General features: G+C 41.2%; 1 protein-coding gene across 1 annotated transcript; it reads right to left on the bottom strand.

The window, feature by feature from the left end:
- Positions 1 to 295: 295 nt before the first annotated feature.
- On the bottom strand, positions 296 to 14,347 carry LOC103178768 (cysteine-rich hydrophobic domain-containing protein 2). The gene is made up of 6 exons (XM_042340782.1): positions 14,226 to 14,347; positions 8,835 to 8,889; positions 5,485 to 5,640; positions 5,236 to 5,292; positions 4,569 to 4,628; positions 296 to 4,040 (listed from the first exon to the last, which is right to left on the bottom strand). Exons 1-6 carry the CDS (start codon positions 14,345 to 14,347, stop codon positions 3,990 to 3,992), a joined length of 501 nt encoding a protein of 166 aa, XP_042196716.1. The 3' UTR covers positions 296 to 3,989.
- Positions 14,348 to 16,176: the final 1,829 nt, after the last annotated feature.

Here is a 16,176-nt window from a genome sequence, read left to right as displayed (position 1 = left end):
GGAGAAGGGAGAAACGCTCTTCATTGGCGACGTTCCTAGAACAATTTTTAATCTCGTTTCACTAAGTCAATAAAATTTACAAGATCGATAACGCAGTGGAAACATTATGAGGTCAATAACTTTCCACTGCAGCAGCTCCCACCAGCTATCCACATTATTGTACTGTGGCAACGGACAGGATGCATTTACAGATCGGTTCTACGCACTCCATGTACATACTGCTTTCTCTGCTGAATTTTTTCGTTCCTTTTTTTGATGAGGAAAAAAGAGAAAAAAAAAGTCAGAAGAAGCCAGATTATACTTAACTTTGCTTTAATTATGCACTTACATGAATGGCCTGATAGAACATAAAACTTTTAACAACCTGGAGGGGTACAATTTATTAAATACATAAATAAAAGTAAACTCATTCGTGGCAATTGTAGTGTTGAGGCTGGGTGGGGGAAAAGAAATCATATCAGAACGGATCATTAAACCAGACCCATTAATACATTTAAACGTACGCACACCTCAGATAGAGCGATTTGCTGACTGAACATGCACCTAACTATTCACAGAAGCAATGTCTGCAGCACACAACACTTGCAGTGGATGATCTGAATGAAAGTCACTGCAATGGGGTGCAAATGTTCGGTATTCAATTTGTAGTTTTAATCGCCCCCACACCACCAACCCCCTCCCCCAAGTTATTAAAATGCTGTTTTCTTCTCTCCCTCTTCCCATGTCTTTAAAAAGGTCAAAAGAATTATGCATTAAAGTGAACCTTTCCACGTTTTCTCCTTTATTAAAGTTAAAATGCCTTATTTGCATTCAATTAACTCTCTTCTCCTGAGAACGCTTGAGAAGCACTGACTAAAGACAAGTTCCACTGAAATCTGGATCTTTGAACAATGAAAAAAAAACTTGACTCGGTAATTAAAATGAGTTAATCAAATGTTACGCACAGGAACTATGTTCTGCAATTTTCAATACAGTGCGTTGACCACAGTTGCTTTTTATCAAATGCACAGCCATATACACTAACATGTTGCAGTCTTCATCCCGAGGACAGTTTAGTCTCATTCGGTTTCATTAATAACCTTTGAAACAGATTTGATGAAAAGCACTTCGACAACACTAATCTGCATTTCAAATTACACAACGCTTTTCTTTTTGTTGAGATCTGGATCCGATTTTGCATTATATCTTAAGATTTGTTAAAGGGAAATGTTGACTGGTCGAAATTCTAAAAATATTCAATGCCTTGAAAAATTGTATTCTTCCGCATTTTGCGACTTCTAAGAAATTTGTTAACAACGAACGAGCCTCATTAAGAAATGTAACAAGAAAACCATCAATTAGACCCCCACAGTTAACAAACCTCTCTTTTTTTGTGGCACTTTTAAACGAATAAAACAGAAATCACAATGAAATAAAAATCTACGAAAATAGGTCATCCAAAACAATTGAAATGCAGCATTTTCTTCAGATTCCGACTGGTTAAAAAAATAGGTCAGGGTTCAGACAGTAATACAGTAACACTTGATAGTTGCTGTAACTGCTGAACCTTCTCAACGTAACTTTCCCCTACTAATTTATGTCACATGTAAAATCCTGGCAAACAGCACAATTATAATAAAGTATAACAAAGCAACGTAAAACATTTACACGCACACAAAAAGTCAGAATGCAGGAAACTGCTTTGTAAAATCATCAGGCCAACATGGTGACTGATCTAGCATGCCAAACATACAACGCCCGGTCAGATTTTACAAACTCAAAACGTTTTATACCTCTATCTCAATACAATGTAGGACTCACCCCTTCCTCTTACTGCTATGACTCTAGAAACATCAATGCAATCAGATAGCATTTAAATAACCCACTCGAAATTAAATCAAGTGACCCGCTGGAATTAAAGTGAGAAGACGCGGCAGGAGTGGTGTTAGCTATAATCTAAAGGACGAGTATGAGCGTCAATACGATAATAAACATGCTTTTCTGGTGGAGCTTCCATTCAGCTTTCATTACTTCTTCTATGCTTAATCATAATTATAGACGTTATTGAAAACAACAGCTTGCATTTATACAGCGCCCTTCATGTGGGGTAGCATGTTGGGGCGCTTAACAGTGGCGGAGCTTGAAAACAACAGTCTGGGGCTAACAGTGGTACAAATTCAATTAGATGACTTACAAATTTCTTGGTTTCATTGTATAGCAATCCAGTCACTTCTAACTTGCTAAATTTGATAGTGGCTTTGACAGCAAATTCCACAGGTACAACCATACGGTTATATTTGGCACTTCCACCATACTGTCTGGGCACCCAATTCTTCTGGATTGATTTTATTCGCTTCAACAAGACTAGATAAAAAATCATGCTCGACAGAATGAGAGAAATATCTGGTTCAGTTCTGATTCATCCTATTACTGGCTAAGGATATAATACAGCAATCGCAATTCTAAAATCCACAGTTTATGTCCTTCAAAATAAGATGAGGTTCAATTACTGGGAAGAGGGGAAGGGGAGAGAGGAGAAAGAAATAGCAAAACAAAAATAAGTTAATTCAGCTTAATCTGGTTAAATCTAAATGCAGCTTCCACTATAGTGGTCTACTGTCTCCTCAGGGTATGTGGGAGTTGATGGAATCAATAACAGGTAAATTTGTTAAGGGTTCATTAAAATTCCCAATTTATGTTAGCTTTACATTATGAAAAAGCTTGATGATACTTTGGTATATATACTGATGATCTCTCGAAGCCTGAAGGTAAGAGTTACCGAAAGGCTATCACACAATCCAAACCTCGGTGAACAGACAAAAGCCCCACAAATTCTACAGGTTCATAAAATGGTAGATCAGATATTACAGTTATTGTACAGATAGCTAGATATTATAAGAAGTTTGTGACTTGCGTCTACATCTTACAAAAATACGCTTTGCTTTGGTGCGAGAGAAATTAATTATTTCGGGACAAAGTCACTGGATTTTCCTTTATCGCAATGTCCGTTTGAAACAGAATGAAATCTTTCCCAACAGCAGAGATTAAAAAACCCTTGTGTAACAGCTTTTCTGTGATGGTTGCTTCACGTGGGCATGAATAATGAAGCAAAATATACTGGTTCTCGGAAGGGTAACAGATTTCTTTTCAGTACAAAACAAAATCTTCATTAAAGAGTTCCAAACCTAGGGGAGATTCACACAAGAAAATAGCACCAGGTTTGGGGGAGGGCTGGGGTAAGGTAGAGAATTAGCTGTGAAATACAGGTTCCAACAGAAGACTGAGCTTTTTAGAAATACTGAATCCTTTATCCATTTCGTCCTTTATACTGAAGTAAATAAAAAACATTCTGTACTAAGACTATAATACATTTTATACTCTACATGTCAGAAGACAGTAATATGGATTAAGGATCTTTGAGAAGCACAGCTAGTTCCATCTCTGGAGACATTGGTTTGATTCCCCGGTCATCTGCTCTTTGTAGTTTAGATTTGTTCTTGTGTTTCAATGGGAGTAACTCTTCCTACTGTAATTACTGTAATACAAAGGCACTTTCTTTTCCATTTACATGGCTAATCTAGTTACGAAAAGATCCTACAAATCCACATTTGCACCAAAAAAAATAACTTCAATCGCAAACAGAAAGTCCTTCCATATTTCAGACGCTTGGCGGTGAAGCAATATTAAATTCTGTAAACATTGACATACAGCAGACTGTACAATATGGACTGAAGCATTATTTACAACAGCTGATTTCTTTCAAAGTGAACACCTTCGTATTCACCAGATGTTTGTGATCGTAGATTGAGTGCAACACTTTTAGAGAAAGGGAAAAAATAATACATGTGCAAAATATGCTTTGTAAAGGAAAGACTAGAAAGGTAGTTTACACTCACTACAGTGGACTAGAGACATTTTTAAAACAGGTGTGTTGACACTTTTGCTCAGAAATCCACAAGGCACTAAGGGTAGGAATGATATGCTTTCACTTCACGGTGGCCGAGCCTTCTTCAGTCGGGTCGGAGTATAGGAAATTTGGGTAAGAATTCTATCAGTATTACCTGCAAAGAAAAAAGGAGAATGAACTATTATATTGTATTTTGCCTCTTTGCAAACAGCCTACTTTGCATGCAGCGTACTGCAGGAGTGGTGCATTGCATAGAATCAGAAACTTTTTTTTTGAAAAAAAAGAACAAAATGGTTCTGAACACACAATTTTTAAGACTCAGGTAGACTCGTGCAGAAACACCCGATATGAATTCTCAGCTCTTTACTCCCAATTGTGTAATCAAGTCACTGAAAGAGCAGGCATATGACTTTCTCCCAGATCGCTGGCAATGCTGCTCGCTTCTGAAACCAGCCACTTGGGAGTCCGGCAAGCTGGGTTAACCTGTCTATCTGTCCTATACCCCTTTGGGGAAACACCTGCTCTCCATCTGGTAGGACAGCTAACATCTGGAACCTGGGGTTATAAAACTATTTAGTGCAATTTGATGCAAACAGACATTGAAGCATGATGGAGTGTTGAACGTTTGCAACCCGTTTATCAATTGGAAAGACACGAATGAGCGTGTAAGTGGATTACTTACATATTCCATCATGTTACTGGTTTCACATTTCCTTTTGCTCAGCTTCCAGTGCAAACCAAGCTAAATCCAAAAGACGAGGGAAAAGAAAGCATATTTAGCTGAAGAAAATCTTTCTCCTTAACACATCTTCATGACGTAGTGAGATTATCCAGAGGGCTTCAATTAGTTTAACTACTTTTTCACAACCCCTTTCCCATCCTCCATTGTCTGCTAATACTTTAGGGCAGTAATGCCAAGGATTGCAATATTCATCAGTGATTTGCAATCAAGTAAGATTTCTCAGGATAGCTGGATTTTCACTGGAAGTCAGAAGAATCCCTTGAAAATGGGGGTTAATGCAAAATTCTAACTATTTCTTGTCATAGTAGGAAGGTCAGCGATAAGACATCATGGTATGTACACAAAATATATAATAATCCTTGCATTTGATATAGTGCCTGATCACGCCTTCGAGGCGTCTCAAAGCGATTCGCAGAATATACTGGAAAGCGAATTGACTGTATATTTTGAGGGACGAAACGCGGCAGCCAATTACGCACAGCAAAACAGCCTGTGAGTTCTGCTAATGGGAGTAATGGTATTGAAAAGTGAAGGTTATGTCTGCATAGCAGCAGAATTATCTGTTTGGCCTTTACCACACATACTCTTGGCTGTTGAGCTTTCTCACCTTGTGATACAATCTGTTATTCTCCCACTCTAATAACTTCTGTATGGACCTTCGAGTCTGAAAAACATCAAGTGAAAGATTGTGTTGCAACGTTACTAACCCACAGCAGCACGCAGCAGTCCCACAATAAACTGCAAGGCTGTGAACAAATTAGGGGGTTCAGTTACTAAAAAGTAATCCTCGCATTTGATATAGCGCCTTTCATGTCTGATCCTATCTGCGCAAGGGTTAAAGTTAAAGAGCACTTACTCTTTTGTTAAGACAGATGACCGGCCAAAGACTGCAGCCCAGGGTGCAACAGCAACACAGACAACCACACAGAAGCCACTTGACGTTAATGGGAAGATTCTTCTTTAAACACCCATTTATCCGACCGATGCTCGTCTTGTATTCCTCTGGAGCCACCTAGGACAGACGGAACCAGCAGTCAGCAGACTTAGGCAGGTTTGAAATCAACCAAAAGTTGCCTTAGGACTTGTTTCACGAAAGAGAAAACGTAGCTTGAATTTGAAATGTTCGAGCAGAGATTTGAACCAATTTAAGTGTCATGTTTGAGGGGGACTTTGTGGAAATAACTGGACTCGTTTTCTTATTCGGAGAGAAAATGCAGGAATTTTCTTTTTCCTTCTCCCCAAACTTGTAACTCCTGCAGGGGTACTAATACTAATACACAAAATCAGCTCTTTGGTACCACGGCCCACAAGGGTGTTTTTTCATGTGTGATAGACGACAAAATGATTGTCTGGAAGTCCTTCAACATCCAAAGGTTAATCACAGTCAAAATCAATACTGTCATCACAGCAGAACTAACTGCTAAACAGCTATCAGCAGCATGGAACGCATGCTAATTTGCCCCTTCCTTATCCAAGGGGCACTGTAGCTTATTGAAATCCTCTTCCTCTTCTGCAGAAAATCAAGTAATGCCAACATTACTGTAAGTGCATTGCACCACACGTACTTGAGATGAAGTCAGTATTTATAAAAAGCCTTCTATACTTGTCCCGTTTTCTCAACTTCTTCTACTCAAATCGTTCCACACGAGAAGGTCAACATAAATGTTATAGGAAACCTCTTGACTTTCACCAGAGGATTATTGAGCAATCAAATCCCACAACGTGGTTTTGAGCAGAGAAGGTAACAGCAAAACAATGTGCAGCACGGAGACAATGGTCACAAAATAAACCAAAAGTGCTCAGCGGAACATGCAATTGTTTGAAGAGGAACAGTGCGAACACAATAGCAGAATTCAAGTTCCGATTTTCTGAGAACTACAGAAACTTTTACATCAATTCACTTGGAATTTTTCTATTGATCACACACTGATATAACCCACTACGTCCAGCAACTTCATATTTTGTGTCGTCTGCTATGGTAAAAGTGGCCAAGTGTTTAAATTGAGTCTGGTGATCAAATGTTTCATTGAGACATTAAGCGCTAATTTGAAAAAAAACAGTTTAGAGTTCATAAGATTATAAGGTTCTGCAAACTAAATTTAGTCCTGAGAATTTCTACTGTAACTTTAGCACTAGATTTCAACTTCTGACAACACATAGCTTATGACTCTATTTACATAGAAAAGATTACATATAATATTCTCCACATGCTGCTTTGTGGAACTTGTAAATTAGCTTAACGGAGAACATTTACTGTATTTGCAAAACGAATAAAATGCTGGAAAGAAACAATTGTCTTAAAGCTTTGCATTGCATCTCACTAGCAACATGAATTGGCTGTATATTATGACCCAAGTATTCTTGCCATAGGGAAAATGCAAATGAGAATCCAGCTACTGGTTAGTACAGTCTGCTTCCCACACTGCAAATGATTCCTACTTCCCCTCAGCCTTATATTGTACCTGCTAATAAAACACGGTTGTAACATTTTACAACAGGATGCGAAAACACTTTACAAATAGTGAAAAGGCCGGCAAAGCCTAGCAGGCTTGCCTAGCCTCTTCAATCATAATAAGGCAGGCCTCTAATCCATCAACTGTCGAGTTCAGACACAATGCAAGCCACTCGTTTATTGCTTACACTTCCCTGCATTGCACACCACCTCTCCACAGGCCTTTTCTTTGTTCCAAGTTTAGAGTAGGAAGCTTCATTTCTTCCTATATTAGATTCGAGTCATCCAATGTGCCCCCCTGGAGCTGTGCATGACATTATATCTTTCACATCACGTGGCACTTATGCCATACTTTTATATATGCTCGGAGGGAAGAGCAAAATGCTGCACAATAGTGTGATTTAAATAGATGCCACAATAAAGGAATATCAAGGCACCTTTCTGAACTAGATCCTTAACCACACAGCAAACACAGGTTAAATTTGGCAAACTGCTGGAGTTTTAGAAAGGGAAATGAGCACATTCAAAAATATTTCTTGCCAGTGTTTCTCAAAGTCACAACGGAAGACTGGGCAGATACAAAAGGCAATAGTAATTTCTTCCCCGCATGCCCTTTCTGAAACTCTGCGTTATAAGAACTGAACAACTTTGGTGTTAAAATTGGGAAGAAATAGATGTTTATTTCAAAATGGAGTTTCGTTAGCAAATTTCTGACCCATTGTGATCAGTGGAATCGTTAATGTCAATGATGTATAGTCTCCTTTTTGGCCCCAGATAGAATTTTTACATCTGAACAAATGTTCCATGACAACTCTTCCTCCTCCACCCTCAGGCCAGTTTGCACGGAGCATCGTTTAAAGTTTCCACGCAGCAATAGGATCTCAAAATAAAATTAACTGGCATCCTGCATGTAATAGTTTGAAGCTATTTGACAAAATTATAATCTTACCATATTTCAAGCGCAGTAATTCACACCTCTGGCTCATTCGTTATTGCAATTTGTCAAGAGAGAACTTCTCATGCAATTATGACCCATCAATTATTTAAAAACATTTGGATTTGACCCACTTGCTCATTTCAGCTGACAACATTGGAATTTTTGCATTTGCATTCAAAGAATGCTGTAATATGTAATCTATACTGATAAATCACACACACTTGATCCTAGCACAGGTAACACACACCATCTGTGTAGTGAATTCAGATGACCCCAAAATCCAATTCGTAATAGTGCTGAAGTCAGTCAAACTGTTGTAATTTATTAAATAGATAAAATATTAGTTGAATAAAAATAATTCTCTGAGAAGAGTGCTAAAAAGGATGGGTTAAGAGTGCATAGTTTGCTTTTATTTAAATTGCTGTCCCAACATGTTATTGAAAATGTGGTGATATGAAATGCTGGCCTATACTGAGTCGTGTAAATCGGATTAACGTGATTTGTTTTGTGTAAGATGCTGAATTGTATGCAATGGATCCATTTTTTACTGGGTCTTGGAAATGTTTTAATGAAATTCAGGGAGGGAAAGCTTTTAAACTGATCTATTAGAAATAATGAGTCATTGAGGTACATTAAAAAGTTTGCTCTATAAATAAGCAGCTCTTGTCTGGACGATTTCCTATAGGTCACTACATTCTATTGGGCCATTTGGGGGACTTTATCCTGTAGAAATATAGAATCTGCAATGTGAGGAGGGGAAAGAAAAAGGAAACGAGGAAATCATAGCTTTCACCACTCTTTGTTTATCAATACTCACCTTTCCTGTAAGAACATTGGGAAATTCTGCATCAAATTTGTTGCTGAGACCAAACCTGAAAAAGAAAACGTTTAAGGATAAAATTAAATCTCATTGGAGATTTTAGAGAGGAATCATAAGGAATTTAACAGCAAAGGATAATGTGCAAATACTGGATGTCCGTCCTTTATAGGAATGCATACACAGGTATTGTAAAACAGGAAAATCTGGCTTTTGAAAAATAACAAGCAATTTCACCTATGAATAGACCACAAAATACACAGTCATTACACTTTACAGTGTATTCTGTGAACCCTTCGAGACATCTCAACGAGGTGATCAGGTGCTATATCAAATGCAAGGATTATTATTATTACATGTTATTCAATAATAATAATCACTATTGCATAATAATATAAAAATATTATAAATAATACATTATATAAAGCCGTTTCGTGCTCTCACACCATCGTAGCGAGAGTCAGGGTTTAGGCTGGCTTTGTTTCAGACACTTAATAATGTCTAACAGAAGCCCTCTTATAGGAGAATGGCTGACCTCTGTGTGTCACTGTGTGTGTGCCCCCAACAGCTAAGTTGCTAAAAGCTAACTGTCTGGTAGGATACTGAACCACACAGACCAAGAAAGGATACAGGTTCTATCTTTGATCTGTATTGAGCTTATGGTTCTCAATTAGGCCGCTTGTGGGGACACTACAATTGGCCTCAGCTCCCCTTGGCTGCACAGGGAAGGGGGGGGGGAGAGGGAGGAAGAAAGGGAAAGAAATCGGGCAGGCTTCCTGAATCTCCCGGTTTCTCAGCCGTATAAAATTGGTGATGACTGTTTGGGAGCCATTGTTGTGCACAAATTGTCTGCCAAGTTCGCCTACAGAATACAGACGCTATATTCCACAGTAAACCCAATGAAGTGTTTTGAGACAAATAATAAAGCGCTATGCTAAATTCAAGGATTATTATGATCATCTGGTTGCTAACCCTATGGAACAGGGAGCACATGTGGGCTTCTGGTTAGGGCAGGTTAATACACACCTGTGACTTTCCTTCCCCACCCCAATACCAACTTCTCCCACTTCACATACACATATACAGTCAATTGACTTTACTGTGAAGCACTTTGAGATGCCTCAACAACATGATGAGGCTATATAATAATAATAATCCTTGCATTTGATATAGCGCTTTTCACATCCTCTCGACATCTCAAAGCGCTTCACAGAATATGCTGTAAAGTGAATTGACCGTATATTTGTGGGCGAAACGCGGCAGCCAATTGCGCACAGCAGCGTCCCACAAACAATCGTGGATTGAAAACGACCAATTTATTATTGCTTTGCTTTGGAGGGATTATTATTAGGGCTCTGTGTGGAGTAAGGAAACTTGCCCAAGGTTTCGCCCTCTGCCTGGAATTGAACCCAGGTCTCTCGCTTGCAAAGCGAGTGCTCTAACCACTGAGCTACAGGACTCCACAATCAAATGCAAGGATTATTATTGTTATTATTACTCACATCGACTGCCAACACTCACTATACAGTGGATGAAAGCCATTTGGGTGAGATTCTGGAAAGCACCTGGCACTTGTGGAGCAGAAAATTGGTTGGAAAAAAAACAGGATGCTTTAGTTATTACAAAATTCACAGTAATCTAAAGGCCAAGGAGAAAACATTTGGGAAGGGCTCCATGTAAATGTAATTTGTTGTTGTATGCGCTGTGTGGTTATTACAAACCCATTCATTGTGGGCAAGTCCTTTTATTCAATTACAAAACACCACCTAAAATAACAAATAACAAGTTGAAAAGTGCCCCCTTCCTGCAAAAAAAATTGCGCTGTTCTTTTCCACACACAAGCGTTCACATGCAATTCGAACTTCTGCAAATCTCAACGCGAACACAGATACACCTCTTCTGTGTGAAACGCAATACAGAAGACACATAAATAAAAACCCGCTTTGGAACAATTAACAGTGATAACAGGGCAGTTGACTGCGGTGCCTGCCAACAGCCAGTTTGGAACCTCGATCATCTACTCCAGTTTCCTCGGTTCTGTACTCCCCTCCCGCCTCCCCCGCCCGTCAGGTAGAATACTCAGATACAACAGTCTGTGTAAAAAGATGAAGGCATCGTGATTCATGCAGCCATGCTTTGATAAATTCATAGCAACTCACGCAACAGAGCTGTGTTCCACACCTAGTTTTTTTTATATAGAAAAATGAAGGTCTCTAAATCTGTTCTGGCAAAATTTCTGAGTGCTTTTAAAATTGTTTCTGTGCAACACCAACACGCGCAACTTCGTGGCACCCACCTGGTTTTATTGACAAAGTGTGTATTTAAACAGAACCCCTTGCCTATGCAAGGTGGACACAGTAAAGCAGCTATATCAAGCTGTCTGGCTACCCATCCAACTGACAGCTTTGACATTCCAATCAGATACTTATTGAAAGGTCCCGAGACATCTAAATTGGACAGTCCATCAACGTAACAAGAACTGACAAGCGCAAACTGTTTTTGCAATTTACGACTGAAGATTTGATCCTGAACTGGCAGTAAAGTCCTTGTATCATAATTTGCTTGTTTGACAACCTCTACAGATAACCTCTCCTTTTTTCCACAAAGAAGGAACAGGGTATGAGTGGCTCTGTTTCCTCTTCAACACATGCTTCTCCTTAAGCCATTATTGCTCTTCAGGCACTGAGAGGTTCAGGCTAACAGCCCAGTGAGGGTTCTTACTCGGATTTTTCCGCTCCCAACAGGAGTCCAAAATCCTCCTGACAAAAGCTCAGATAAGATAGGAGAGCAGCAGGGGGAAAAAAATCACATGCCTCTATGCCACTACATTGCTAATTACTGTGTATACAAAAATGGGGAATAGATGCTGAAAGTGCATTTGCCCCACAACCTCAGTGCTTTACTTAGAATTGCTGTGCTAACCACAACTACATCTAAGGTCATTCAGCTGGTTTCTCCCTCCAATCTTGATGGCATTGACTCCTGATACTGTGCGGATCCACAGTGCCTTACCCGAGGGTCTATCTTCAATCAGAAGCCTAGACATCAACGTACAGTATTAAACTGCCAGGGCAGGTGGATAGGGGGCCAATGAACAGGAAGCCTTTCTATTTTGTACATCTCAGTACTACACTAGATGGTGCATTTACGTGCTAAGGCATTGGGGTCATTTAGTTCACATTAAGCAATGTAAACAAAAGTACACAACATGCCCTAAAATCATCATTTGAATGTGAGCTTCCCCCCCCTACACCCACCAACATATACACTTGAACTTAAGATGCCAGCAGAGATAAAGTACGTAACAAGCACTACAATATATTAACATTTAGCTCCAACACAAGTATAAAGGCCAGGCTCATTACACAAAACACAATAGAATGGAATTTCTAATCTTGAGGCATTCACTGCATTTAATATCCATCAATACCAATATCGATAGAAACGTATGAGTACAATTAATTAATCACACTAAGTGGTATCAACATATGCCATTTTTAAACCCAAGGAGAATATAACATTAAACACATCTAAGACGTAAAGTATTAACAGTCCTCTCCAAGAATTACAAAGAATATACAGCATGGAAATGGGACACTCAGCCTAATCAGTTCATGCTGGTGTTTATACTCCACATGGAATTGCCACCCACTCCTAGCTCCCCCCCATACTTTTCTTTTCCCTTCTCCCTCATTTTGAAGGTCTAGCTTGCTATTGAATACATCTACACTGTCTTGATTCAATTTTGAGATGCTGTGCAATAAAACTGTACATGTTTCCACTGAACGCAGATGCAAGGGATAACAATTTGCATGCCCTGTGGCTCAGTGGTTAGCACTTTCATCTCTGGGAGATAGAGGGGTTATGGGTTCACCCTACTCCAGGACTTTATCCGATAGTCCGGGGTGACACCTCATTAAAGTTTAATGACCGTTATGCAGTCATAACATGTACCACGTTTACCTACACAACCCCCACCCACCCTTCACTTCAGAGTAATTTGCTGTGTGATGTTGCGTCATGAAGCCCTGTCAAGAGAAGTATTATTATAATTATAACAGTATAGCAATGCTGCACACGTACAGTATAAATCGCTGGAACAAGCCCTGTGTTGCCAGTTAATCAACAAACACAAAACACGAATGACATTTACTGCAACAGAAGTTTCAAGGCGAGTGGAACCAGAACTGTTATTCTTCCATTTTTGATCTGAATGGTTTTTTTTAAACAAAATGTGGATACTGCTTTAACCTTTAAGTAAAGCCTCCTGAAAACAAAGGTTTTTGGTCTGACCCAAACACTGGCGATGTTAAACAACAAATTGCATTTATACTGTGTATTATATATATATATATATATATATAGAGCACCTTTCACGTCAACAGGACGTCCCAAGGCACTGGACAGTTGAGGGTTTGCGCCCAAGCTGGGGCTTGGATTCAGGAAGAGTGAGGGCCAAGTGAAGGTGGGAAAAAATATAAAAATATATAGAATACAAGACAAGAAAAATCTATCTATCTATCAATCTATAAGTAAACAAACCAAACTAATGGATGAAACCCAAGCGCCGATCGTTTATTCCTTTGAAGCAGGGCGGCCGCCGTCAACCTCGTCCACACCGAATCGCATTTGCAAAGCACCCGTAATAAATAATAATCCTCGCATCTTGATCTGGCGCCTCTTCACGCCGCCCGAGGACGTCTCAAAAGCGCTTCACAGGACGTACCGTGAAGCGCACGGGCTTGTACGTAACCCGGCGGCCAACTGCCCGCGGGCGCCGCCGCCGCCAACAGCCGTGGATCGAAGCGACCAACTTATTATTATTATTATTTTTTTTTCTTTCTTTTTTCGAGGGATTATTATCGTGCGCCCGTTGTGCGCGCGCGGAGGAAGGAGACCTGCCTGGGGTTTGTCCCTCGACCCGCCGGGAATCGAACCCGGTTCCTCTCCCTCTCCCCCTCTCTCCCTCTCGCGCTCTCTCTCTCGCCCTCTCGCTCTCACTCACTCACTGAGCTGCAGGACTCCTGGGCTCGTTAATTATCATGAATCATCATAATAATAATCATCATTATCATCGTTAATAACAATAACCATTGCGTTTACGCAGCGCCCCCTTTCGCCTCGGGAGGACCTTCCCAGACGCGACGACGTCAACGTCGAGAGCCGTCCATCATCACTCGGAGCGGCTTCGAACCAACCGCCCCCCCCATTCCCCCCACTCCCCCCCACCCCCGCCGCCCGGCTACGGCTGCCCCTCGCCCGGGCCGCGGCCCAGGAAAGGCCGAGGCTCGGCTTGAGGCCTTGTTGGAAACAGTCACAGCCCCCGGGAGGGAGGGAGGAGGGACGGAGCCGCCGCCGCCATCACACACACCGGGAGGGGGAGCAACTTACACCGTGATGTGTCCGGCCCCTCGAATCACCACCGAGTCGGTCATGTGCTGGAGCAGGTCCTCGTCCATCACCACCCGCTCGTCCTCCTCGTCCAGCTCCGAGATGGTGTCGAAGTCGGCCATGTTGGGAGCGGGCGGGCGGGCGGGTGGGGGGGAGGGGGCGGGGCCGAGCGGGCGCGCAGGCGCACAGCGGGGGGTGTGTCCAGGAAACCCCTCCCACTCCCCCACCCCGCGCTCGTAGCCCAAAGTCGCCCCACAAAGTAGCCCAATGTCTGGATGGTCCCTCCAGCCTCACCCCCACCCCCCCACTGTGGGCAGCTGACAGCCGAATGGATAAACATCATGATAATAAAGGGGTAGATCCAGAGAAACTGTCTCCTTTGATGAGGGGGGTGGGGTGGTGGGGGGGGGGTGGGGGCATAGTCCTCAAGTGACGTCGAGGCTGTTCAGGAGCGAAATCAGGTTTTCCGTTGGGGGAGTGGGAATCTGGAACTCTCTTCCCCCAAAAGGCTGTGGATTACGGCTACATCCGTTCACGTCTTCAATAATAATAATAATAATAATAATAGTGATCAAGGCTGAGGTGGATAGACGTTTGTCAGGTCAGGGGATTAAGGGACATGGGGCAAAGGGCAGGGAATTGGATTTGAGGGACAGATCGGCCGTGTTCGTACAGAATGGCGGAACAGGCTCAAGGGGCTGAATAAATGAATGAATGAATAAGTGAATGAATGAATGAATGAGTGAATGAATGAATGACTGAGTGAACGGCCTCCTCCTGTTTTCTATATTTCTAATGGGCCAGTTTTAACTTCAGTGTTTTTTTTCCCCCCGAAACTTGGGAAAGAAAAAGTTCTCCAAAGGAAAGGAGGAACAAATAGAGAAGCAAACGTTCGGCAGGTTTACATTGGCTTTTCTTGAGAAGACGAGACACCTACCCCCACGCCCACCCAAAGCTGTTTCTTCCCCGCCCCCCCCCCCCCCCACCGCACATATATTATATAAGAAAATATATATTTTTAAACCGAGCTCCCTGACACTGTCGCGTTCAAGAGGACATTCAAAATTCTCCACGGCGCTGCTCAAACAAGAGAAGAGGATGTTTCAGAGTTCCTCTCTCCCAGTGTCCCCGCCCGCATAAACATTGGATCATTCACTTACTTCTTGGCTGTTTTCAGGGCATTACCGTACGCTATGTTCACCTACAAAAATACACAGTCACTGCACTTCACAGTGAAGAGCTTCCAGATGACCTCCTGACATGACATGATAGCAGCTGTGTTGAATGGTAGGGTTCTTAATTTTTTACCCACCGGTAATCAGTAATGCGGGAAGTTACTTTGACAAACACTGTGTGATTTAATACAAGTGGCGTCAGTGCAATTTTTGGAAACAGCCATGCAAGGTTTTAACAGCGAAATGTTTTCGAAAGCTGTCTGTTTTGGGAGGAATGACACTTGGGAAGTTTAGTTAATATCTTAATAAAGTATTTAAATTGTTATGGTGGTTCATAATAATAATCCCTCCAAAAAAAACAAAACAATAATAAATTGGTCATTTTCAATCTACGACGGTTTGTGGGACGCTGCTGTGCGCAATTATTATAATAATAATCATAATAATAAATTGTTTAGTCAGCATGCTTCTGATTTCTGTAATTCAAATAGCCCTGGGATGACACCCAAGTGTTCTGGGATGTAATCCTGTGTGAAGGATGCTGTATAAATTCATGTGGATGTTGTTCTCGAGAGACAGATGCATTCTGTTTGATGAGAATACAGTGAAAGGGTTTTGACTTGACAATGTCAGAAACTATACAGGAACCTGTTTTTTTCACAAGCTTTGGGTCCTTTCCGTGTGAGATATATATGCTGTTTCCTTCTATTTGTCACCTGATGGAGGGGAACCCACGTGAACCTAACCAGCTTGTGAAGTAAGCCTCTCTCGTCTCT

The sequence above is a fragment of the Callorhinchus milii genome, unplaced genomic scaffold (genome assembly GCF_018977255.1).
Source record: "Callorhinchus milii isolate IMCB2004 unplaced genomic scaffold, IMCB_Cmil_1.0 Scaffold15, whole genome shotgun sequence".
Lineage (NCBI taxonomy): Eukaryota > Metazoa > Chordata > Chondrichthyes > Chimaeriformes > Callorhinchidae > Callorhinchus > Callorhinchus milii.
This window is presented reverse-complemented; position numbering and strand designations above follow the sequence as displayed.